We start from the raw sequence: 23,779 nt of genomic DNA, 5'->3' as shown, positions 1-23,779 counted from the left end.
CAGGGCTCCTGTTAGTCAGAGAACAGCAGATGCAAAATGTGATTTCAGGAGATGCAGAAGAAAGTGAGATTTAAAAAAGTGGTCACAGTCTTGATGAGTGGGCATTTATGAAATATTTTACAAGAGCATTACCACAATTAATCATACTGACTTAGATTAGATTAGTAACTCTAGTAATTATATAGTAGTAATAGTTTGGTCACACATGTACAGTGACAAAAAAAAAATACAAGTCAGACATGTCACTGCAGACCACATAATATGCAGACTGCTGCAACACTAGAGACACAAACGTGCAAAGTAACAGATAATCCAAGAGGACATTACTGTCGCAGAGCAGCCCACCTCACCACTAGAATAAAAAAATATTTATTTAAAGGGGAACTGCTGTATTTTCAACATGGGCCCTATTATCTAGGGATGCACACGATTAGTCGTCTAAACAATTGAACGTCCGCCCCCTCACTAGTCGGCACCAGAAAAATTAGTCGGTAAAGTCTAGTCTGGGTTAGTCTTCTTCACCCTCAGGTGTTTGTTGCTTCTGGTTTTCCTGCGAGCCATGTGATAGAAATATCATCAGCACGCACTGTCACTGTGAATTCTCCAGACATGTAACTGCTCTGTTCAATCGGACACTACACAGACTTTGTACTAGGGAGCTGTAGGGTGGGAATCTGAGATCCACAATGCCACATTATTGTGATTTTAAATGTGTTGCGATCAAATTTTTTTCCCCCACCCCCGGGGAGCTGACAGGATAAAGTCAGTTTAATGTCTGATTCATTTGATTCAAACATTAGTGTTTTCACATACAGCTCCTCTAGGAAATTTCCTGTTTGCAGTGCATGTGTAAAAGGGACACAAGTGACTTGTGGGAACAGCCATCTTTTAAATTTGGTCCAGTATTGTGAGAGAGCGCTGCAGGTGGCAGCTGTGAAACAAGCTGCACAGGAACCACTGACGCTGTTCAGCCAAAACATTCAAACCACTGACAGGTGAAGTGACTAACTCTGATTATTTTGTTCCAATGCATTGTTCTGCTGGGAAACCTTTGGTTCTGGCAATCATGTGGATACCACCTGACATGTTCCACCCACTCAAACACTGTTGCAGACCAAGTACCCCTCTCATGGCAACAGTACTCCTCAATGGCAGTGGCCCCCCAGCAGGATAATGCACCATGCCACACTGCAAACATGGCTCAGGAATGGCCCAAGGAATGTGACAAAGACCTCAAAGTGTCAACCTGGCCTCCAAATTCCCCAGATCCCAATCTGAATGAGCATCTGTGGGACGTTCTGGTACCTCAGAGGTACTCCTAACCCACGGTGAGGTGTCTCTGACATGACCTGTGGTGTCTGGCGCTAGGGCGCTGGCTTCGGGTCATTTGAGACCTGTCAGTTGTGAGGTGGAGTACCAGCACGTCCCAAGATGCTCTATCAGATTGGGGTGTGGGAGATTTGGAGGCCAGGTCGACACCTTGAGCTTTTAGTCATGTTCCTCAGGCCGTTTCTGAGCAGTTTTTGTGGTGAGGCATGGCTCATCTTTCTGCTGGGGGGCACTGCTATCAGGGAGTACGGTTGCCCTGAGGGGGGGGTTACTTAGAACACAGCAGTGTGTAGGTGGGTGGAGGGTGTCAAGTGGCATCCACATGAATGCCACGACCAAAGGTCTCCCAGCAGAACATTGCACTATAACAAAATGATCGATGTTACTCACTTTACCCACCACTGGTTTTCATGTTTTGGCTGATCGGTGTAGAGGTGTTAAAAAAGGTCTTAAAGAGTCTTAAATTTAACTTGGTCATACTGTATCTGTAGACACCTTGCTTTTGCTGACCCAGTCTGTTTTGTATCCAAGTCTCGCTAAAGGAGAAGTCTGTACCACATTATCGAAATCCGCTAAGTATTCAGACATGACATTGAAAATGTTTAGATAAGTGTAAAATATGCTTTCTGTATTGCAACACAGCTCACGATTGCACTCCTCTCACCATCATCACTAACATTCCCACTGTTTTCAAGTCTCATGAGATTTCAGAATGAGTCTTAGCGAGACTTGGAGCAGAGCGACCGAAACAAGCAAAGGGTACTGCGGAACATTTGATTTCTCTGTAGGGTCCTTTCTGTAATCTTTTAAGACATTCATAATGACAATCTGAGCCTGTCTGTGGCAAAAACAAGCACTTCTAGTAGACATTAATTGACAAGGCCCACCGGCCCTGAGTGGTTATATTGCAGCCTTTTTCTTTCTCATGACTGGACCAATTTAAAAATGGTGATTCCCACGAGTCACGTAGACACAAAAACATGAGAAAATAGAGTCCATGTTGAAAAACACCGGAGTTTCCCTTTAATTTTATCAGTGTATGAATAAATAAGCCTTGGAATAAGTGATGGATCTGAAAATCAGACCAATAAAACGGGTAATTTCTACAAATAAAAGCAATTATTTGTACAATGAAACAATTTCAACTAATGGTAACCTTTCTGAAACCTCCTGCTTAAAATCTAAAAAGTCAGAAGGATTGTTTCAGTGCTGATTATTGATGAAAACTGGCTCTTAAGGCCAATAACCAGCCCCTTTGTCTCATTAACATTTAAGTGCAATTGCAATGAAAACTAGTTGATTACACAACCTCCTTGACTCTACACACAAAGCACAGGTGGCTGCTAGTTTTGGTCTCTCCACAAAGTAGTGATTTTTCGATGGTTTATCACTTGGACATGTGTTGTGGCTGCATTTTTTGGCTGTACTATCATCTGCCGCTTCTTGTTTTAGTTCCCTGCTGTGAACCACCCCCAAACCTTGGAGCGAAGATACCTGGGAATCATCGGCGGAGCCCTGCTGGACCTGCTAAAGGTAGGGATCACAGTTCTGGCAAAGCTTGCAAAGCTGCGAAGATGGTTTTTTTTTGTTGTTGTTGTTATTTCTACCTTTTATCAGATTCCATTTATTCCTGCTCACACACACCGCTGTGAAAAGATACTCTGTAACTAAAAAATTTCAGCAATTACACATCTGATAATTGCATCATAATCATTGTGTTTACGTCGTGACTACATGATGCTTCTTCAGGGCTGCAGCATCTCTCAGCTCATATCCTGGTTCCAGCACTGCTGTTATTGCTGTGTCTGCACTGTAAACAGGAGCTCCATGTCAAGAATGTGGGCTGTGCTTGTGCACTTGCGCTTTTCCCAGCAGATAATGACTCACTGCTAATATAATGTCATCTCAGGACTGACTTCAGCAAGGACAGGCAGCTCTCTCGTCACCAATCAGGCTTTCTGGAGATATTGATTTGACTAAATATGTTTGCTAATTGCTGATACAAAGATGTACGGCTTGTAAAGAGTAACTGTTGGTCTTTTTTGTCCTGAGAAAGAGAGAAAAGTGGCTGCCACTGAAATTTGTAGTTACACAAACCATCCCCAGTTCACAGGTTTTATTTTGAGTGCATTCATACAGGATTCAGCTTTCATTATTTATTTCGTCAAGAAAAAAGCAAATGTCACAAATCATATTTCACATCATTGTTTAGCTTTTTTGGTAAGACACAATTAAATGTAGCAGCAGCCTGACTTTTATGATAATGGCGATGACTCATAGTAGCATGACTGTTTCAGTTTGTTTGTGAGGTCTGGATGCTCGGGGTGTCTCCAGGACTCACGGGCTCCCTCTGCGTGTGTTTGTTGTCAGAACCTGCTGCTGCTGAACCCGACAGAGCGCTTTCTCACAGAACAGAGTCTGAACCACCACGCCTTCCAGACCCTGCGACTCGTGGAGCGGCCCGGCCCACCCACACCCACACCTGTACGCTCCTCCAAGAGAAAACCTCACCATGGAGACAACACCACCCCCAGCAGGTCAGCAGCGAGCACTGTGGACAGTTTAATCCTGTCGGTGTCTCCCTGTTGCTCAGATGCACAAGTTAATGTGTTGGTTTTTTATGCAAATGTGACCAGTTGTTTTCAGTCAACAGCCCCCCGAGGACCATTATCTGCATTATCTGAATTATCATGACATTTATGAAGAATGTGTTGCCCTTTGTCAGAGGATTCAGACATTTTCTGTTTGGTTTTGTTTCATTCAGTCATGAAGCCTATAAATAACACACTTTTGTTCACTTAAACAATAAACACAGATAAAATGACACAGACTCAACTCAGCTGGATACATGGATGTGCAGAAACACAAAATGAACAGTTCAGATTCTAAAGAGCCTGATCTGTCAATTTTGACTTAGTATAATATTATTTTGTATAACCTAAAGCGGATCTTTTGTTGCTTAAGGCTCACATCTAGCTCCTGTCTTTAGTTGGAAAGGTTACACTCGGCATTCATTCCTGCGATAACTGAAGAATTTATCTGCTCCAGCACCAGTCAGCAGTGATGGAAACATAATACTGAGGTGGAAATGCTTTTACGCCCTGTTTTCTGTTGTTTTGAACTTCTTTTTATTTTCAACAAGTTCAGTGCAGTCTCATGGGGCGGTCGTTATAGTCACAGACACAGCCCATGCGTAAATGTCTTGTAAAAGAGTCTGTGGAGCTAAGGATCTTTTCAATGTCCATTTTGGATTCCCACCATCCTCAGGTGTAAGGAAAATACACAATTGTTAAAAAAAGAAAGCGCACACAGAAGGATAAACAGCAACAATGGACTAAAAGTGAACTATAAATTAATACTTAGAAAGGTCTAAATGGGAGTTCAAAGAGTCCAGTAGATCACATCATTTTAATAAGGTGTGAAATGACAGGTGTTTGTAATATATGTTTTTAATTGCAGTCTAGCAGTTATACTTTCCATACAGAAGTATCCTTAATTTTCTCCCTCCATTGAGTTACTGTGGGGGGCTTCATCCTTAGCCAGGAAACTGTGATCATTTTCTTCACAATTAAAAGAAGGATTCTTAGTAATAATGTCCGGTTATTATATTCTACATCCCTTGATTATATTAATAGGAATTAAGTAGGTTCTAAGGCTTATTCTATATCCAAACATTTTTTTAATCTCATGTTGGGTGTTTTGCCAATATCCTGCTAATTGTGAACAGTCCCAGAATATGTGTGTATGGTCTGCGACCAGGCCGCAGCTCCTCCAACACTTATCTGATTAGCTACCAAACTGTGACGTCATCAGGTGGTATTTAAAAATCTCTTAATTTTCCACTCAAACTCCTTCCATATAGGGCGTGTAATATTTTATATATGTGATATAATACACTTTTTAACAGTTCCTTTAATTGTTAACATAAAAAAGTTTCGTCCAGTTTTCAGTGTAATGCTGTGACGCAAGTTGAAGTCACCGCCCATGAAGAACATCATTTCAGATTTTGGTCACCAAGTTTAAAGGAGAGACCGCATAAGTTAAAGAAATAAAAAACAAAAAGTAGCCGCCAAAACATTTTCACTGGCCTCTGTTCTGCTTTCTACTGTGTACTAACCTGATTTCCCGCCTGTCTTTAACATTGAACATGACACACCATTAAAAAAATAAGAAAAAAGGCACGCTATTCTGCTGACAATGGGAAGTGAATTCATTTTGGTGGAAAAAGGTGAAAGACCACAGTAATAGAAATAACATGCATAGTCAGTCCTAGATTGTATTATAACCATACATGACATATTCTTGTAGTGAATATTTAAAAAAAAAAATTCTGTTTAAAAAATTGTAGAGAAGCATTAGACTTCTGGACAATATTTGGAGCCACAGAATTTCCAGATAAAAGTTTGATCTACTGACCACTGCACGTATGTTACTGAGCCATGACCTTGTTCTTCATTGCAGGAGACGTTGAGAAATCTGGTTTGAGCAAGTTTAGTATCCACTATTTAAGGCAAATAAAAAGACTGACTTTGACCAAAAGTCACATTTTGAACTCACTAATAAAGTTGAGTCATCAGTATAGAGAAGGAGCTCACAATCAACTGCAGATTTATTATAATTTATATGTATTAAAGTAGAAATAGTAGTGGTCCCAAGATTGATCCCTGGGGAGCACCACATTTGACTACAGTGTTTCCCATAGAGTTAGATTGTGTTCAGCAAACTTTTTGTTGCTGCTGTTACACAGGTTAGACCCAGACGCTAAATTTTGGCTGAATTCGAGTTGCTACAGCCACCAACTGAAGGTCCGTTACTGGAACTGCCTCCCACTCTCTTCCTCTCAAAGTAGTCTCCTAGCAGAGGGACGGTAGGGTGCACTAGCTAATTTTTGTCTCATTTGTGGTCAGAAAGAGAAAGTGAGAACTGAGCAAGGAGGGGCTGAGCTAATCAATGGCCTGCATGCAGCTCTACAGTAAAATAAGAATTTACCAATTTTAGGTAGTGAAAAAAACCAGATAAAATCAATATGTGGCAGTGAAGTTTCATGAACAGTATATTGATGTAGATTTATTCTCTCTGCTCTTGCTCAGGAGCCATGGGGGAAAGAGCTCAGGAAGCCACCGCTCCAGCACCAGAGAGTGCTCTAGCTTGCCGCGGCACGAAGACCTCCACCCCAGCAATGATGGCTTTCTCAACGGCAACATGCCTGCAGCGATCAACCTCAGCCCCACCCTGCATCCCAAGAACTACCAGCCGCAGATCTTCAACCACTCCAACTCGTGCAACATGGACCTGGCCAGCAGCAACCTGCCCCATCTGCTCAGCCCAAGCGAAGCTAAGAGCAAGGGCGACTTCGACATGAACCTGGGGTCCAAAGTGTCCGACGGCCCCGGAGCCAAGTACCTCAAATCCAACTTTCGCTCACAGCAGAACCGCCATTCTTTTGTGGAGGGGAAGACCAACACGCTTCAATCAGGGGAGAAACACAGTCGACACAGCTACATGGAGTCCCACAGCTCCACGCCATCCTCCTCCAAGTTCGGCTACCTAAACTTGTCCAAGAGCTATGGCACTCTTAGCGACGCTAAGTCAGTGGGGAACTTAAATGATGTGCATCTTTACACGGACGAGCCTACATCTCGTTATTTTCCCTCGAGCTGCCTCGACCTCACAGCCCCGAGCAGCCCAGCAGCTCGCCGAGTGGACAGACTGGGACCTGGCACAGCTGGCAGAGGAAGCATGCGCTCAGACAGAGAGAGCAACACCCTGGACTCGTCCTACAGGCGCTCATCAACCCGCCACAAGGGCTCCGAGGAGGCCAAATCGCCAGATGCTCTGGACCCTGGGGAAAGTGGCGTGGACAGGAGCCACGCTCACTCTCTGTCCGCCCCACACGACCCCCTGCCATACGGTCAGGGATACACCAGCCCCTTCTCCTCCCAGCAGCGGCCGCACCGTCACTCCATGTACGTACGGAGGGACCACCAGAGGACACACGGGGCGGAGGAGGGACTAGTGGTGGGGCAGGGCTTGCCCACCAGAGCCAGCAGCCTCCAGCTCCTGTCTCCGCAGCTGCAGCACCGCACGCTGCCTCGCCACTCTGGGGGCTCCTCCAGAGAGGAAGACATGAGCAGGGTCAGTCACCAGCCCACATCAAACCTCTCCAACCCTAAGGAAAGCCTAAGCCTACATGATCTAATCATACCAAATGCCTACACCAGGTTGTGTTGGATAACTCAGCCTCAGTCTCAGTTTCTACAACAAAGCAGCCAGGATTTATTCTGGTGGCGTCTGAAAATATCATGATCTGTGTTTAGGTTTTCAGCCAGATCTTTTTAGCCAGTTTCCCAGGTTTGTAGGAACGGCAGGATTAACAAAACCGCATCAGGTGTTAAGAGTGTGGCTTACTTGTTAGGATATACAGTGAATCATGTTACCTGTATATTTATATATACTGTATATACACATATAGTATATATATATATAGTGTGTGCGTGTGTGTATTTGTATGTGTGCGCTGCAATGCTGAGCTCACATCATGCTTCATCATGTCTCCATTAACAGAGCGAACAGGCACCCACTGAGGTCACCCACAGCAGACCCCCAATAAGGGACTCCACAAGGGACAACACAGCATCTTTTCACACACAGCGGCAAAAAAGCGAGGTCCGACATTCTGCCTGCACCCACCATTCCCCACCCACATCCAGTCTTCCGAGAGTGCGGATGTGGGTGGATACTGCTGTCATGAACTGCTCTCTCTCTCTCTCTCTCTCTCTCTCGCTCTCGCTCTCGCTCTCGCTCTCTTTCTGTGTCTCTGCGCATCAGATGCCTCTTCATTTTCTCTGTGTGCTTTGCTTCCCTTTAATGTGACTACTTATGATTGCACAGTCAAGCTTGTCACCAGAGCACATTTCAGTTTGATTCTGAAATACATTTATAGCCTCTAGAGATGTTGTTTTATGATAATGACCACTTGTAAATCAATACGCCTCCTCCTTTTCTCTCTGTTCTGTCAGGTAAATAAAAATATCAGCTCAGATAGAGAGGCATGCAAAGCAGTTGGCCTTTAGTGTTTTTTTTTTTGTATGACTAGGTCTTGTGTTGTGACTCAGGTCGGCTTGTATCATGACCAGCAAGCAGAAGACGGAGGCTCCTCCAAAGAGAACCGCAACATCTACAGTGAATCCATGCCCAGGAGGGTGGGCAGCTTCTACAGAGGTTGGTTTAGTCACACTGATATCTCTGTCTTTCTTTCACATTTATTACAAATCACATATGATCAGGTGCTGACTTGTCCTCATCTTTCATGTACTGTATATTCTGACCCATACTAGATGGTCATGCTGATACCAAAATTGATATTTTTAAAAATCTTTTAAGAAAGAGACAAAAAATTAGCATTAACATCTCATTTTTCAAAGGATCTATTACTTTCTAGTCTACAGCCACACCAGCAGCTCTGTGAGGCTGTGATTAAAGGGACAGGTCACCCCAAAATCAAAGACTCTTATTTTTCCTCTGAGCTCTACTGCTGTTTATCGATCGACTAGCTGGCACTCGGCTCGTGGTGCTCAGCAGCCCCTAAAATACATTTGAAAAACTCAACAGTCTCTTTCTCTCGGGGGCGGCTGTGGCTCAGAGGCAGAGTGGGTTGTCTACCAATCATGTCGAAGTATCCTTGGGCAACATACTGAACCCCAAATTGCTCCTGATGGCTGTTACATCAGTGTGTGAGAGCGTGTGAATGGTTACAGAGTAGCAGGTGGCACCTTGTATGATAGTCTCGGCCACCAGGCGTGTGAATGTGACATGTAGTGTAAAAGTGCTTTGAGTGGTCAGACGACTATAAAAGCGCTGTACAAGTACAGTCCATTAACTATTTAACATCTTTCCAGAAATCATGATCCAGTGCATCTACTCATGCATGAGAGGCTCGTGCTCACGACAGCGTGAGATGTAAACGTTAATGGCGTCCTCCTCGGCTGAGCTGTAACGTTAGCTAGCTCAGTGGTGCTAGGTGAGCTGGCAGAAGGTGCACACTTTCTTCTGAGTGGTGATGCAGTTGGGGGGTGTAGTAGGGTAGAAAGAAAATAGTTCCTACTTGAAACTGCTCACAACAAGGTCTGTGGATTATCTTGAGTAACCAGGTCATGATTTCTGGAAAGAGACATTGTTGAGTTTTTCAAATGTAGTTTTTTGGCGCTTTGAGCACCACAAGTCAAGTGCCATCTAGTTTCATTATATTGGAGAGAAGGCAGACATCTCTATGGCTGATATCTCCAACACTCAGCAACTCACACCAGAACAATCTAGACTGATAAATAGCACTATAGTTAAGAGGAAGAATATGTGTTTTTGATTTGTGGTGAACTGTCCCTTTAAGCACTGTGGCGCTTTGAGCTAAATGTTAACATCAGCATGCTAACATGCTCACAATGAAAATATTAACACGCTGACGTAAGCAGGTGTTCCCCATTTTAGTTTAGCACGTTAGCGTGCTAGCATTTGTTAATTAGCTCTTAAATAAGTACAGCTGGGGCTGATCTGAGTGTCTTAAAGGGAGATTTCGGTTTATTTCAACCTGTCTCCTATCGTCCTAAATTTGTTTCAAGTGACTAGTGACATAGAAATAATAGTTAGCATGTTAGCCGTTAGCCTAGATACAGCCATAGCGTCAGACCTGTTAAAACTTAAGTGAACGGGCAACCTTCAAGTGCAAAGTTAGTCCACTAAACAAGCTTTTTCTCCACAAAGACCGCCTCATATCGTTAGGATAAATGTCAGAGAACATATAGAAAACGACATGTAAACGTGTTGTCTTACCTTACCGGTGTGCTGCCATGTCTGTTGTTTACCATTTAGCTAAGGCTGCAACTGGTCCCATTCCTTGCAACAGAGGTATTCCTCTTCTGTGGGCACTGGGGCACAGCATTCACAGGTAACGTTACAACACCAATCTCCAGAGCTAAATCCTTCCAGCAGCCATTCCTCCTCTGTCGTCCTCTAACGTTACCTGTTGTGCCTCTCTCTCTCTCTCCTCCTCCATTCTTCAATTTCACCAAGCTCTTCGTCAGTGTGTTCTGGCTCAAATAAATAAGGGCGGCCATAAAACTCTGCAAAATCAAATTCCTCCTCCACAAAGTCGAAGTCTGGCAAAAAGTCAGCCATTATTCTATAAATCTTTCATAAAATAAATGAATGAACTTTTCAGGCTACTGTCCGGTTCTGCCTTCCAGCTGCTGCAGCTTGTTCTCACGAGATTTCAGGCACGGTATGAGATCGCTGCTTGTTCTCGCGATATTCCGGCCGCGCTTTGGGAACCAGAGGTAAATGATAAACACACCGTAAGGTAAAACAACAACTCTGAAGACCACCTAAATGTGGAATGTTAGTATATAGGCTTTCCACATCGAGAGGCGATGGCCGCCCTTATTTATTTGAGCCAGAATACACTGACGAAGAGCTTCGTGAAATTGAAGAACGGAGGAGGAGGAGAGAGAGAGGCACAACAGGTAACGTTAGAGGACGAGAGAGGAGGAATGGCTGCTGGAAGGATTTAGCTCTGGAGATTGGTGTTGTAACGTTACCTGTGAATGCTGTGCCCCAGTGCCCACAGAAGAGGAATGCCTCTGTTGCAAGGAATGGGACCGGTTGCAGCCTTAGCTAAATGGTAAACAACAAACATGGCAGCACACTGGTAAGGTAAGACAACACATTTACATGTCGTTTTCTATATGTTCTCTGACATTTATCCTAACGATATGAGGCGGTCTTTGTGGAGAAAAAGCTTGTTTAGTGGACTAACTTTGCACTTGAAGGGATGCCCGTTCACTTAAGTTTTAACAGGTCTGACGCTACGGCTGTATCTAGGCTAATGGCTAACATGCTAACTATTATTTCTATGTCACTAGTCACTTGAAACAAATTTAGGACGATAGGAGACAGGTTGAAATAAACCGAAATTTCCCTTTAAGTCATACAGGTCATAAACCAAACAAAGTCAATAATTGCCTTGATGATGACGCTGTATTCATCCAATAGTTGTTGAAATATTTCAGTCTGGAGTGGTGGACTCACCAGCTGACAACAACATATCCCAGAACTGTGGAGCTAGTGTGGCTAAAAGTTGATTTATTTTGTAACATAAGCAATTTTATAAACAATCTGCCCGTTTGCTGTTATATTTTATGTTTTTTGATTAATATCCATTAATTATATTAATGCACTGCTGCAGATAGGACAGTATTTAGTGTGAAAGGGGGAGAGAAAGAGGGGGATGACATACAGCAAAGGGCCGCAGGCTGGAAAAGAACACACAGCTGCTGCAGCAAGGACACTGCCTTTGTACATGGGACGCCCGCTCTACCCATTAAGCTCTAGGGTGCCCTGTATGTTGCATTTTAAAGTTGTGCTAATTTTAACTCCTGTATGTACCGCTGGATAGTTCAGATATGTGGTTTTCACTGGACAGGAAGTAATGAAAAACCGTAATCTGAAAAGGAACTAAAGCTGTCAGACAAATGTAATGGAGTAAAAGGTTTGTGGCGTAGAAGTATAATGTTGCCTAAAATGTAAATACTCAAGTAAAGTACCTCAAATTTGTACTTGAGTAAATCTGTGTTGAGTTACATTTCACTGACTGACACTAATGCATCTGTGATAAACTGGTTTTTAGATTATTTTGATGGCATGATGACGATCTGAGTGTAAACTGGTTGTATCTGATGTTTTCAGTCTGTTCTGGTCAGTGTCAGAGTTACATTGTGATACTGGAGTGTCCACCACAGTATACTTTTTTAATTATCACAAAGGGACACCGAAGTTGAGAACTTTCAGAATCTACACAGTGGCTTTAATGAACAGGAGTTTATGCTCTGTTTTGTTGTAGCTGCAAATTACTGCACCACCACCACCACTACAGTCCTCCGCTCTGCTCACTGTCTTCTTTTATTAATGTCAGCATTACAAGTAAAATGTTAAAATAAACCCAGTGCATTATCTGCCACAGTTTGCTATGAAATAATTTGTGTAGTTTGAAAAACAAGAAGCAGAATTTGTTTGTTTTACTTGGCTCACCAAAAGGTGAATGACCTTCTTGTTTCGTTGTGTTTGTTGAACAGTCCCGTCTCCTCGGCCAGACAACTCCTTCCATGACAGCAGGGGTCAGAGCCGGAGCTCGGACGGCAGCAGTTTGTCGAACCACTCCAAACGTCAGCCAGCGTTTGACCCCTGGTAATTATCTCTCTGAACCAAAACACAACATTTAGTTGTGTTTACCAAAGAATATCTCCTCTAACAAAGGTTAAATGTGTTCATTGGTCACTGCTCTGTAAAACAGTGTTGCGGAGGATTAAATTTGATATGTCATGGCGGCTTTAAAGGTTTAATAATGTGTAACATTTCTATAGTAAAACATCTCTGAATGACCAGACCTGTGTTGTTTATTTTGTTGAGCTGTGTACTCACATAATCCCAAATGTTTCCAACAATGTTCAAACACAGAAATCTTTAATTTCATTCAAGGTGATAGTGTGTTTTGTTTGGTTGCTTGTCAGTGGCGTCATGTCCCCTTCACCCCCTGTAGTTGCTCTAACTTCCATGGAAACACGAGGTGGTACGTCAGAGAGTGAGAAAGGAATCATAGTGTCACACATTGATTGCATTTGCCATTTTGCAACACAGTAAACCAGTAGAGACCTAATTAATCGATTTTATATTTCAATATTGATCTGTTTTTCTGCAGTGTGCTACTTTGACAAGTGACTCATACCAGCCTCCAACATTACAGTAACATTATAACTTTAAAGTAACATTCAGCACTTCCATAAAGCTGTTTTCAGTCTTATTGTTTTGACCACGTATAACGGTGCTGGGCTAAATAAATGTAGTTAGCTACAGTAGCTGTATGGGTACTTGTCTCATCCAAGTTAACGTTATGTTAGCTAACTTTATTATTACAGCTTTTTCTTTTGAATGAAATGACATAACATGAACATACGTGACTCAGGCCTAATGCACACAGATATGGTATTTTTGAAAACGGGGTTTTCCCTCCTTTGTGCTAAAAAAATTCCATCCACACAAGCACTGTGATGAAGAAATCCAAATGAAAAATGCTGTCAGAACATGTCAAACCAACAGGCGAGGACATAACCATTTAAATCAGGAGAGACTCGTTTTTATAGTGAAAAGAATATTTGAAAAATGTGAAAAGTCTTTGGCAATTAAACCCCGTAGAGATGGTGTGAGTTAAGGAGGGTGACGAATCTATAGTCAAATAGGGAACCCCCCGGGGTCTACATGCTGGTTGTGGTAGAGGTGGTGAAGATGCGATGAAGATGTGGAGAAGTTGGAGAAGTGCTGATGATCTGGATGAGCAGAGAAACAGGCCTTTGGTGATCTCATTCTGGACTCTGGATACGATGGCTGGAGGTGAATGGGTGGAGGAGGGCGCGACAGTTCTGCCTAAAATGACAGCTGACAGCAGCAGAGGCATCAGTGTCCAGTAGCATCCTGATTGGCTGATAGAGATGGTAACGAAGTTTGATTGGATAACTAGAGGAGTTAATGCCTATAGTCAGCTGATTGGAGGATAGGGCTGCAACGATTAGTCGACTAATCGATGACTAATCAACTATTAAAATAATCAGTGACTATTTTAGTAGTCGACTAATCGTTTGAGTCATTTTTTTATAGAAAAGTACTATAAAAGTACCCCAAAATACTCTTACTGCAGCTTCTTACGTTCAGATATTGGCAGCTTTACACACTCTCCCATGACGGTGAACTGAAACCCTTTGGTGTGAGTACGAAACAAAACATTAGATGACATCATTTTGGGGTTTGGGAGAGACAGACCGTCATTTTTCAACATTTAACACATTTTTCGATGAAACGATTAGTTGACTAATCGAAGAAATAATCGACAGATTAGTCAACAATGTAAATAATCGTTAGTTGCAGCCCTATTGGAGAAAGCACTGGGATTAAAAGGGAGAGAATTGTGAATGGATGAGCACAAAAAAAGTCTTCCTGATTGAACTGAGCTTTATGGAATATCATTTATTTTGTGACGCCTCACAAAGGAGATAACAGAGCATAATTGGTGGTAACAACCAAAAAACCCTAACTAAAATATGTGAACATCCTCTCCCTGGATGGAGTTTTACAAAAGGTTAGTTTTTAGTGAGCATCGCTGTAGATGTGGACAAGACCTAAATGTAACGTGAATGAAACTATAATAAATTTCCTTGTTTGTTATCATGATTTCTGTCTGAGTCACAACAGATACATTTCCATCAGCAATAGTGATGGTTTAACAGTGAAGACAACAATTCCCATGATCCATGCTTCTTCATGATGTCACCAAAGTCTATCTATAGTTATTTTTGTGATTGAGAGACACCTCGCTGCAGAAATGACATCCTGTATGTTTAACACAAATAGTCAGGTCTCACTGGGAGTTAAAAGATACGGTACATTTTTAGTTGGGACATGATGCTCAGTAGCCTTTGTTTTATTTTCAGGACTGGCCCAGATACTGTCGTGCTGAACTCCTCTGAGCCATCCAAAGAAAAGGAGAAGCAGGGTTTCTTCAGAGCAATAAAGAAGAAGAAGAAGAAATCTCAAATGGTAACTTGTATGTCACGTTCTTCTGAGGATGTGGGTGCACTCTCTCATGCATATGTCCTCTGATGTGGATACCTTGTTTGTGAATATGTCTGTCTACACACTGTATCTCCTCCTCTGCTTTAAAGTGTTTAATGCTTTGGCCTTATTACAGACATATATAATCATTTCTCCTTGTTGTCTTGTGCATCATGTTTCGCTGTGCCACCAGTCATGTGCCTCTGTATTACAGATGCAAGTCCCTGAGGGAAGGCCGCCTGTCATCAAGAAATGTCTTTTCCCTCTGTTTAGCCCAAAGAATAACATAAAGCATAGCTCCTCTGTGAGAGTCCTCCCTGTAGTGTCCTCTCCCATGGTACATGCTGTTTTACACTCTCCTACTCACCTCCTGACTCCATCTCACATCGCATGCATTAGCAGCAATGATCAAGACTGCTTTATTGATTTATTTGAAGCTTGTTGTCAGTTGTTTTCTTTGATCATTTTATGGCTACAATTAATTCACTAATAATAAAATTGTTAACACAAACCAGTCAGATCCATCTGTAAAGTATTGGTTAAAAAAAAAAAAAAAATCAGTGTTAAACATTAGTCAATGAGGTGTTTTCAGTGTTCATTTGATAAAAGTAGATCTAACTCTAACTCTAGTTGAAGGCAGGGCTGTTTAAGTCTTCTGCCAGTTAGAAGGAAAAATCATCACCTTTTATGTGGATGTAAATGTAGTCAACTGAAGCCATAGATTCCTCAGTGCGTTATATTCACCAAGTAATGCTGCACTCTCCTGCTTGCAGAGTCGTGCAGGTAGTGTCTACATGTACCAAAATGCATTGTGCATAGAAATTCATCGCAGCAGGATAATTTGGTTTCTATTGGCGTCAAAGGGCAGTTTGAGCGATGGCACCACCGTTCAGTGTTTGTTCTTGGCTGCTCAGGTTCTGGACAATCCTTTTCTTGCACAGCTAAGCAACAGCAGCCTTGGTTTCTCTCTTCACTGCATTTCTTTGGCCACTGGCTGACTGTCATTCTCTCCCCGTTCCACTATCTGCATGTTACTGTTTCCAAAATCCCCTTCACTATGAGAGATGACAGCAACAACTTCTGTGCTAACACCCCCCCCACACCCTGGAAATGGCAAGTTCTGACGATGATTTCGATCATGCAATGAGGCATCTCTGCTTTGTTCTTTCATTGAATTGCTGTAAAGATCTACAAAGAAGAAAACAACTTGTGAATGCACCCCAAAAAGGCCCAGACTCAGTCCTGCAGGACTCTCATGCCCAATGATGTTTTGTTTTCTGACACGGCCAGTCGGAGTTAATTTGCAACATCTTTTAAAATGTTCCCAGTCGAACGATAGCTGAATTAGATCCTTTTTGTGCTAGGGGTCTGATCCCAGATTGTCCCAACTCCCCGCCAGATCAGCAAACTTTCTTTTGCTGCTTTCTCCCTCCACAAGTTTACCCATTTAGCACAAGCTAACACAGCAGCAGTGCTAACACCCAACAAACTCACATCATTACTGAAACAGCTCGACAGCTGTCGTTAAACCCCTTAAAAAAACGTTAGTTAATGTCAGCAATGTGACGCTAATAGTTAGCTCTGTCACTGTGTGTGTTCCCCCTGACACTTACTTGTAAGGTCACCACAGCTGCATCCTGGGCTTAATGCTCCGCGGGACAATTTTAATGAAACAAGTCAGAGCATTTTTTCCCCCTGTAGAAGAATGATGGTTCCAGACGTTTCTCAAGGACTGACATAGCGCTGTGGAGATAAGTCTGGCGACCCAAGACTGCTTCGACTGTACCGCTATAGAGCATGGCCCCTGGGTACCAGAGGCGAAACCCAACTTGTTGTCCTTCCAACCATCCACTACGTCACTGTCACATCAAATGACAGCACGGGATGCAGGAAGAACAAATGATTTTGCAGCTGCAAATTTGGCTTTCTCAGTCAATATAACACACCTTGAGGAATTAATTGCTTTAATCAACTACATCTACCATAAGCACTGATTGGACATCCACATAAAAGGTGGTGTGTTTTCCCTCTCAATAAATGGATCTGGCTGGTTGTTTTTGTGTTCAGTCACCGCTGATTTCAGACACAGCCCTAACAGCATGTCTCTGGTTATGAGCTGAGGATGAACGAGAGCGCTCTGGCTTTGGTTAAGCTGGTGAGATTTTAGGAGTCTGTGTGCCTGGTTACACTCACGTGAAGCTTTAATTCTCACACAGGAGCATCTGATCAACTTCTCTGCCCCTCAAAGTGCATCTTAACACCATGACTTAATTACACAGCGTAGCTCAGGAGGGAGGAGGAACCGAAAGAGCTGATGAATACGAAAGCATCCACATTTTGACATGTTAAACTGACTGCCAGTGGCAGTAATGGTTCAGCATGAAACAGGTGTTTGAGACTCTTTCTTCCCCTCACATTTCTATTTTTATATGACAGTCTGTTCAGATGCTGAGAGGGGGTTAGCGCTGATGACAGAGCACAAATAAAAGCAATCTGGCCAGGAGGAAACAGGCAGCCAGACTCAGAGTTGGTGGAAAATAGTGTTTGCTGTATACAGAGTAGATCATATGAAAATACGCAGGCTTTAGGTTTGTCATTGATTATAAAAACTTCATCAATCATTAAGAAGAGGAGTTGTCTCTTCTCTTCCTCAGATCAGTGAATGCTTAGAGTTTCTGGCACCAGATGCATGTTATGATTTTAAAGTTTTATGACTTCACTGTACTTGAGACCAAACAAGGCTTATTGCCAAAAATAACTTCACAATTATGTCCATGGTAAATTAACACATGTGAAGGATAACACACAAATATGTATATAAATGTGAGTTGCCGAATGTTGGAGATATCAGCTGTAGAGACGTCTGCCTTCTCTCCAGTACAATGGAACTAGATAGCACTGGGCTTGTGGTGCTCAAAGCGTCGAAAATTACATTTGAAAATCTCATCAGCAATGTCTCTTTCCAGAAATCATGACCCGATGAGTCGTGATAATCCACAGACCTTGTTGTGAGCAGTTTCATGTAGGAACTATTTTCTTTCTACCAAACTACACCCGCCAACTGTATCACTACACAGAAGGAAGCGTGAATCTACTCATGGAGGATGAGAGGCTTGTACTCAGGGCAGCTTGAGATGTAAACATTAATGGCATCTGGACTAGGCCCATATCGTGGTATTAGTATACCTGGGTTTTTAAAAATCTCAAAGGTGTGATCAGTCAGTACTGTCAAAATTACAGATGCACATCTTTCTCATACAGGGAGGCTATCGGTCTTTGTCAGGTAACTAGGGCTGCCACGATTAGTCGACTAATCGATGACTAATCGACTATTAAAATAATCGGCGACTATTTTAGTAGTCGACTAATCGGTTTGAGTCATTTTTCATAGAAAAGTTCTATAAAAGTACCCCAAAATACTCTTACTGCAGCTTCTTACGTTCAGATATTGGCAGCTTTACACACTCTCCCATGATGGTGAACTAAAACCCTTTGGCGTGAGTACGAAACAAGACATTAGATGACGTAATTTTGGGGTTTGGGCGAGACAGACCAACATTTTTCAACATTTTAACACATTTTTCGATGAAATGATTAGTCGACTAATCGAAGAAATAATCGACAGATTAGTCGACAATGAAAATAATCGTTAGTGGCAGCCCTACAGGTAACGTGGCGCTTGCGATAGCCAGAGTGTGTTGTGGGTCGAATTGCCATTTTGGAGCGTCAAGGGTTGTAAACAACTCAACAGAGAGCATTTTTTTTTAATGACAAAATTCTAACTATTAGAGGCAAAACTCATGACCTCCTGCCCTCAGATAGTACCTATCTAACCTCAAACACAGCTGTAAAATCTAATATATATTTAGATTGCTTCTCCCCAATTTCTCTTCAAGAATTGACTGCAGTGATTTCTTCATCCAAATCATCAACGTGTCTCTTAGACCCCATCCCAACTAGGCTACTTAAGGAGGTCTTACCTATAGTTAACACTCATATATTAGATATGATCAATATATCCTTATTAACAGGCTATGTACCACAGTCTTTTAAGGTAGCTGTAATTAAACCTCTACTAAAAAAGCCCACCCTGGATCCAGAGGTGTTAGCCAACTATAGACCAATATCTAATCTTCCCTTTATGTCAAAGATCCTTGAGAAAGTAGTCGCAGACCAGCTGTGTGATTTTCTCCAGGATAATAATTTATTTGAGGAATTTCAGTCAGGATTTAGAGTGCATCATAGCACTGAGACAGCTCTAGTTAAAATTACAAATGACCTTCTGATTGCTTCAGACAAAGGACTCGTCTCTGTACTTGTTTTATTAGATCTTAGTGCGGCGTTTGACACAATTGACCATCAAATTCTACTGCAGAGACTGGATCACTTAATTGGCTTAAAAGGTTCAGCACTAAGCTGGTTTAAATCTTATTTATCTGATCGTTTTCAATTTGTTGACGTTCGCAATGAACCATCCTTACGTACTAAAGTTTGTTTTGGAGTTCCACAAGGTCCTGTGCTCGGACCAATCCTGTTTACTCTATATATGCTTCCGTTAGGTAACATCATTAGAAATCACTCTATAAATTTCCATTGTTATGCGGATGATACTCAGTTGTATTTATCAATGAAGCCAGAAGAAAGCAATCAATTAACTAAACTCCATAATTGCCTTAAAGACATAAAAACTTGGATGAGCACCAATTTCCTGATGTTAAATTCAGACAAAACTGAAGTTATTGTTCTTGGCCCCAAACAACTCAGAGACTCTTTATCTGATGACATAGTTTCTCTAGATGGCATTGCTCTGGCCCCTGCCACTACCGTAAGAAACCTCTCAGTAACATTTGATCAAGATTTGTCTTTTAATTCTCATTTAAAGCAAACCTCACGGACTGCATTTTTTCATCTGCGTAATATTGCGAAAATTAGGCCTATCCTGACCCGAAAAGATGCAGAAAAATTGGTCCACGCTTTTGTTACCTCAAGGCTGGATTATTGTAACTCTCTATTATCAGGTAGCTCTAGTAAGTCCTTAAAAACTCTCCAGCTAATTCAGAATGCAGCAGCACGTGTACTAACAGGAATTAATAAACGCGATCATATCTCTCCTGTTTTAGCTTCTCTGCACTGGCTCCCTGTAAAATCCAGAATTGAATTTAAAATCCTACTGTTAACTTATAAAGCTCTAAATGGTCAAGCTCCATCATATCTTAGAGAGCTCATAGTGCCATATTATCCCACCAGAACACTGCGCTCTGAGAACGCAGGGTTACTCGTGGTCCCTAAAGTCTCCACAAGTAGATCAGGAGCCAGAGCCTTTAGCTATCAGGCTCCTCTCCTGTGGAATCATCTTCCTGTTACGGTCCGGGAGGCAGACACCGTCTCCACATTTAAGACTAGACTTAAGACTTTCCTCTTTGATAAAGCTTATAGTTAGGGCTGGCTCAGGCTTGTCCTGTACCAGCCCTTAGTTAAACTGACTTAGGCCTAGTCTGCCGGAGGACCCCTCTATAATACACCGGGCCCCTTCTCTCCTTCTCTCTCTCTCTCTCTCTCTAAAACTATAACTGAATCTAGCTAACACGGCCATTCTGTATGTCACTAACTCGGCTTCTTCTCCGGAGCCTTTGTGCTCCACTGTCTCTCAGATTAACTCATATCACAGCGGTGCCTGGACAGCGTGACGTGTGTGGTTGTGCTGCTGCCGTGGTCCCGCCAGATGCCTCCTGCTGCTGCTGCCATCATTAGTCATTAGTCATACTTCTTCTGTTATTATACACATATGATTATTGTCACACATGTATACTGCCAGGTATTAATACATACTTTCAACATATTGTACCGCAGTAACCAGAACTATAACTATAATATTATTACTTCCATTAATGTTGTTGTAAGATACTGTCATTACCTGCATATCTCTCTCTCTCTCTCTCTCTCTCTCTCTCTCTCTCTCTCTCTCTCTCTCTCTCTCTCTCTCTCTCTCTCTCTCTCTCCCTGTGTCATATGGATTACTGTTAATTTATCATGTTGATCTGTTCTGTACGACATCTATTGCACGTCTGTCCGTCCTGGAAGAGGGATCCCTCCTCAGTTGCTCTTCCTGAGGTTTCTACCGTTTTTTTTCCCCCGTTAAAGGGGTTTTTTGGGGGAGTTTTTCCTTATCCGCTGTGAGGGTCTTAAGGACAGAGGGATGTCGTATGCTGTAAAGCCCTGTGAGGCAAATTGTGATTTGTGATATTGGGCTTTATAAATAAAATTGATTGATTGATTGATTGTCTTTGTCTGCGGCATAACCTTGGTGAAATGGGACACATGTTGTGTGAAAGACACACAAAAGAAATGGGAGATAAGTTGACCACAACGTAAGATTTTTTAGGTTTCCCACTTGGAAAAGAGGCATTGGATAGCCTGAGTCGCAGCACTGAGACAGAAGGACATCACTTTGGACACAATATGTATTGTATGTAGTGCACATCATGCACCACCAGAGGTCAGTCTTGGGGATAATGTTATAGGACTGTAAACAGCTGACCCGCAACAGCGGAGAGAGACTGTGGGACAGAACATCATATTTTCACTCACAACTGGGTGAATTTGGGTTCATTTCAACTAGACCAGAGGTGGTGATTCTTCGTGCAATGGACTAACTAACCAAACGACTAACAAGACTAGCTAAGACGGTTATTGTGAGTTCTATTTTGTTTCTGTCAAGTATGAATAAAGTGTGTTTTACGATAAGCTAACAAGAGGAAAGGTTGAACTGGGAAGGTGTATGGTTGTATGTCTCTGGTGTAAGAGAGCTTGTGGAACGTAGCAAAAGCGTTGGTTGGGGGGATGAGGGTGGTGTGTTTGGGAGCGCTGCACACAAATACAGTCATATAACGTATACCTGGTGAAATTTCAGGAAGGTATAAAAAACTAGATACTGCTCAAGCCTAATGGCGTCCTCCTTGGCTGTGCTGTAACATTAGCTAGCTCAGTGGTGCTAAGTGAGCTAGCAGTTGATACACACTTCCTTCTGCACGGTATTACAGTTGGCAGGTGTAGAAAGAAAATAGTTCCTACATGAAACTGCTCACAACAAGGTCTGTCTTGAGTAACTGGGACATGATTTCTGGAAAGAGACATTGGTGTTGAGTTTTTTAAAGGTATTTTTTGGCACTTTGTGCACCACAAGCTGAACGCCACCTAGTTCCATTATATTGGAGAGAAGGCAGACATCTCTATGGTCGATATCTTAAGCACTCTGTAACTCACACCAAAACAATCTAGACTGATAAAAGCACTACAGATGAGAGGAACAAAAAAATGTGTTTTTTATTTTGGGGTGAACTGTCCCTTTAAGCACATGCTGTCTGTCACTTGTTGTCCTTCACATTGTGTGGATCCATTATGGTCATATGTTTAAAGATGTCAGTATGGACGTGTTAAATGATATATCTATATCCACTGTATGAAAGGTTACTGGTGAAGGGGTGGACACAGTCATCCAGAAGTCCTCCAGGTCCTCCAGTCACCAGAGCAGCCGCCACAGGAACCGCGACAAGAGCAGAGACCGGGACCAAGAACGAGACCGAGACAGGGACAAGGACTGGCCACCTGAGAAACTGTCTGATTCACACTCTCCTGTAAGTCTCAAAGAAAAATACAAGTATCTTCCTGATGCGTGTCATTTTGAACATGTCGTTCATCTGTAATGTGTCCTTTTCAGAGTCAGCCACTGAAATCTCTGCGCAAACTCCTGCACCTTTCGTCCTCGTCCTCCAACCAGACTGCACAGTCTGACATGCGCTACCAGCCGCTGCCTAATCCAGCATCTGCTCAAGGTGGTTTCACGGAGAGCCGGGGTCACTCAGGGGTCAGCACGCCCCAGCTGAAGAGCCGACAGTCAGCCTACCCGCTGCCTGGACAGCTGGAGTCTGGCTGGCACTCCTCAGCCCTGGGCCGCCCCGAGGGCAACCCCTACCCAGAGCAAATGAGCATCAAGGGAGGCCAGAACGGGCATGGCTTCGGACGCCCCTCCAGGTCACGTATGCCAAACCTCAACGACCTGAAAGAGACAGCTCTGTGATCTCCCTCACCGTTCAGCTCTCAGATCCACTTCAGACTCCTCCGTTTCCCCTCTGTTGCTCCTACACGTCCCTTGCGTAACAGTACACCTGCTGACTACACACACACACACACACACACACACACACACACACATACATACATGAACACACAGATACCAAACCTTCAGTTTTAAACACTGCTTGCGAACAGGCCAAAAGCCTTTTTATGTCTTCATTTTTTTTTTAAAGCTTCCATGTTTGATAGACTTTATATTATTACTTCTGTAATTCTGATTATAATTTGTATTATAAAGTAAATATATTACAAATTAAATATATATAAATGGATAGATAAAGTGTAGATTTTAAGTGTAAGTATTTTTGTTTCTATTCAATATAGAAATATAGTACATTTTACTGCGTAGTATTTCCTTAAGACTATCTAAGGCATTCTAAACAAATGAAGTTTTATCAGTTGTTACAATAGAGGTTGGTAATGTCAGTAACTTTGCAGTGTGTTCATCTCACCCAGGATTGTAACTCTTCGTCCGAGCTGTCTTGCCTTTGGATGTGCTCCGTCATACCGGTTACAGATGCTCAAACGTGCAACTGCAAGTCAAAGCAGTTTTGTTCTTGAAAATATAGCTGTAGTGCAATTTTTCTGAGTTGGCACTGACAATCTATAAAGGCTTAAATCTCTTTGTTCTTTTTTAGGATATTTAGGTTTTTATGTCTTTTTGTAA

General features: G+C 42.5%; 1 protein-coding gene across 4 annotated transcripts in view; it reads left to right on the top strand.

Moving 5' to 3' along the window:
* The window catches only part of LOC125896189 (cyclin-dependent kinase-like 5), a 76,551-nt gene extending 52,980 nt beyond the window's left edge, over positions 1 to 23,571 (top strand). For 2 of the 4 annotated variants that reach the window (XM_049588568.1, XM_049588569.1), the window contains 10 exons: positions 2,782 to 2,862; positions 3,700 to 3,866; positions 6,420 to 7,464; positions 7,894 to 7,995; positions 8,445 to 8,550; positions 12,453 to 12,564; positions 14,859 to 14,964; positions 15,194 to 15,316; positions 22,446 to 22,613; positions 22,697 to 23,571. In XM_049588568.1, coding sequence (XP_049444525.1) covers positions 2,782 to 2,862; positions 3,700 to 3,866; positions 6,420 to 7,464; positions 7,894 to 7,995; positions 8,445 to 8,550; positions 12,453 to 12,564; positions 14,859 to 14,964; positions 15,194 to 15,316; positions 22,446 to 22,613; positions 22,697 to 23,056 — 2,370 coding nt within the window. In that variant the 3' untranslated portion in view covers positions 23,057 to 23,571. The remainder of the gene's footprint in view (positions 1 to 2,781; positions 2,863 to 3,699; positions 3,867 to 6,419; positions 7,465 to 7,893; positions 7,996 to 8,444; positions 8,551 to 12,452; positions 12,565 to 14,858; positions 14,965 to 15,193; positions 15,317 to 22,445; positions 22,614 to 22,696) is intronic. The other 2 variants (XM_049588570.1, XM_049588572.1) reach the window with 2 other exon arrangements.
* The last annotated feature ends 208 nt before the right edge of the window (positions 23,572 to 23,779 follow it).

Source organism: Epinephelus fuscoguttatus, linkage group LG10 (assembly GCF_011397635.1).
Source record: "Epinephelus fuscoguttatus linkage group LG10, E.fuscoguttatus.final_Chr_v1".
NCBI classification, from domain to species: Eukaryota; Metazoa; Chordata; class Actinopteri; order Perciformes; family Serranidae; genus Epinephelus; species Epinephelus fuscoguttatus.
The sequence above is the reverse complement of the archived record's forward strand: the minus strand, read 5'-3'. Positions and strand labels throughout refer to the sequence as shown.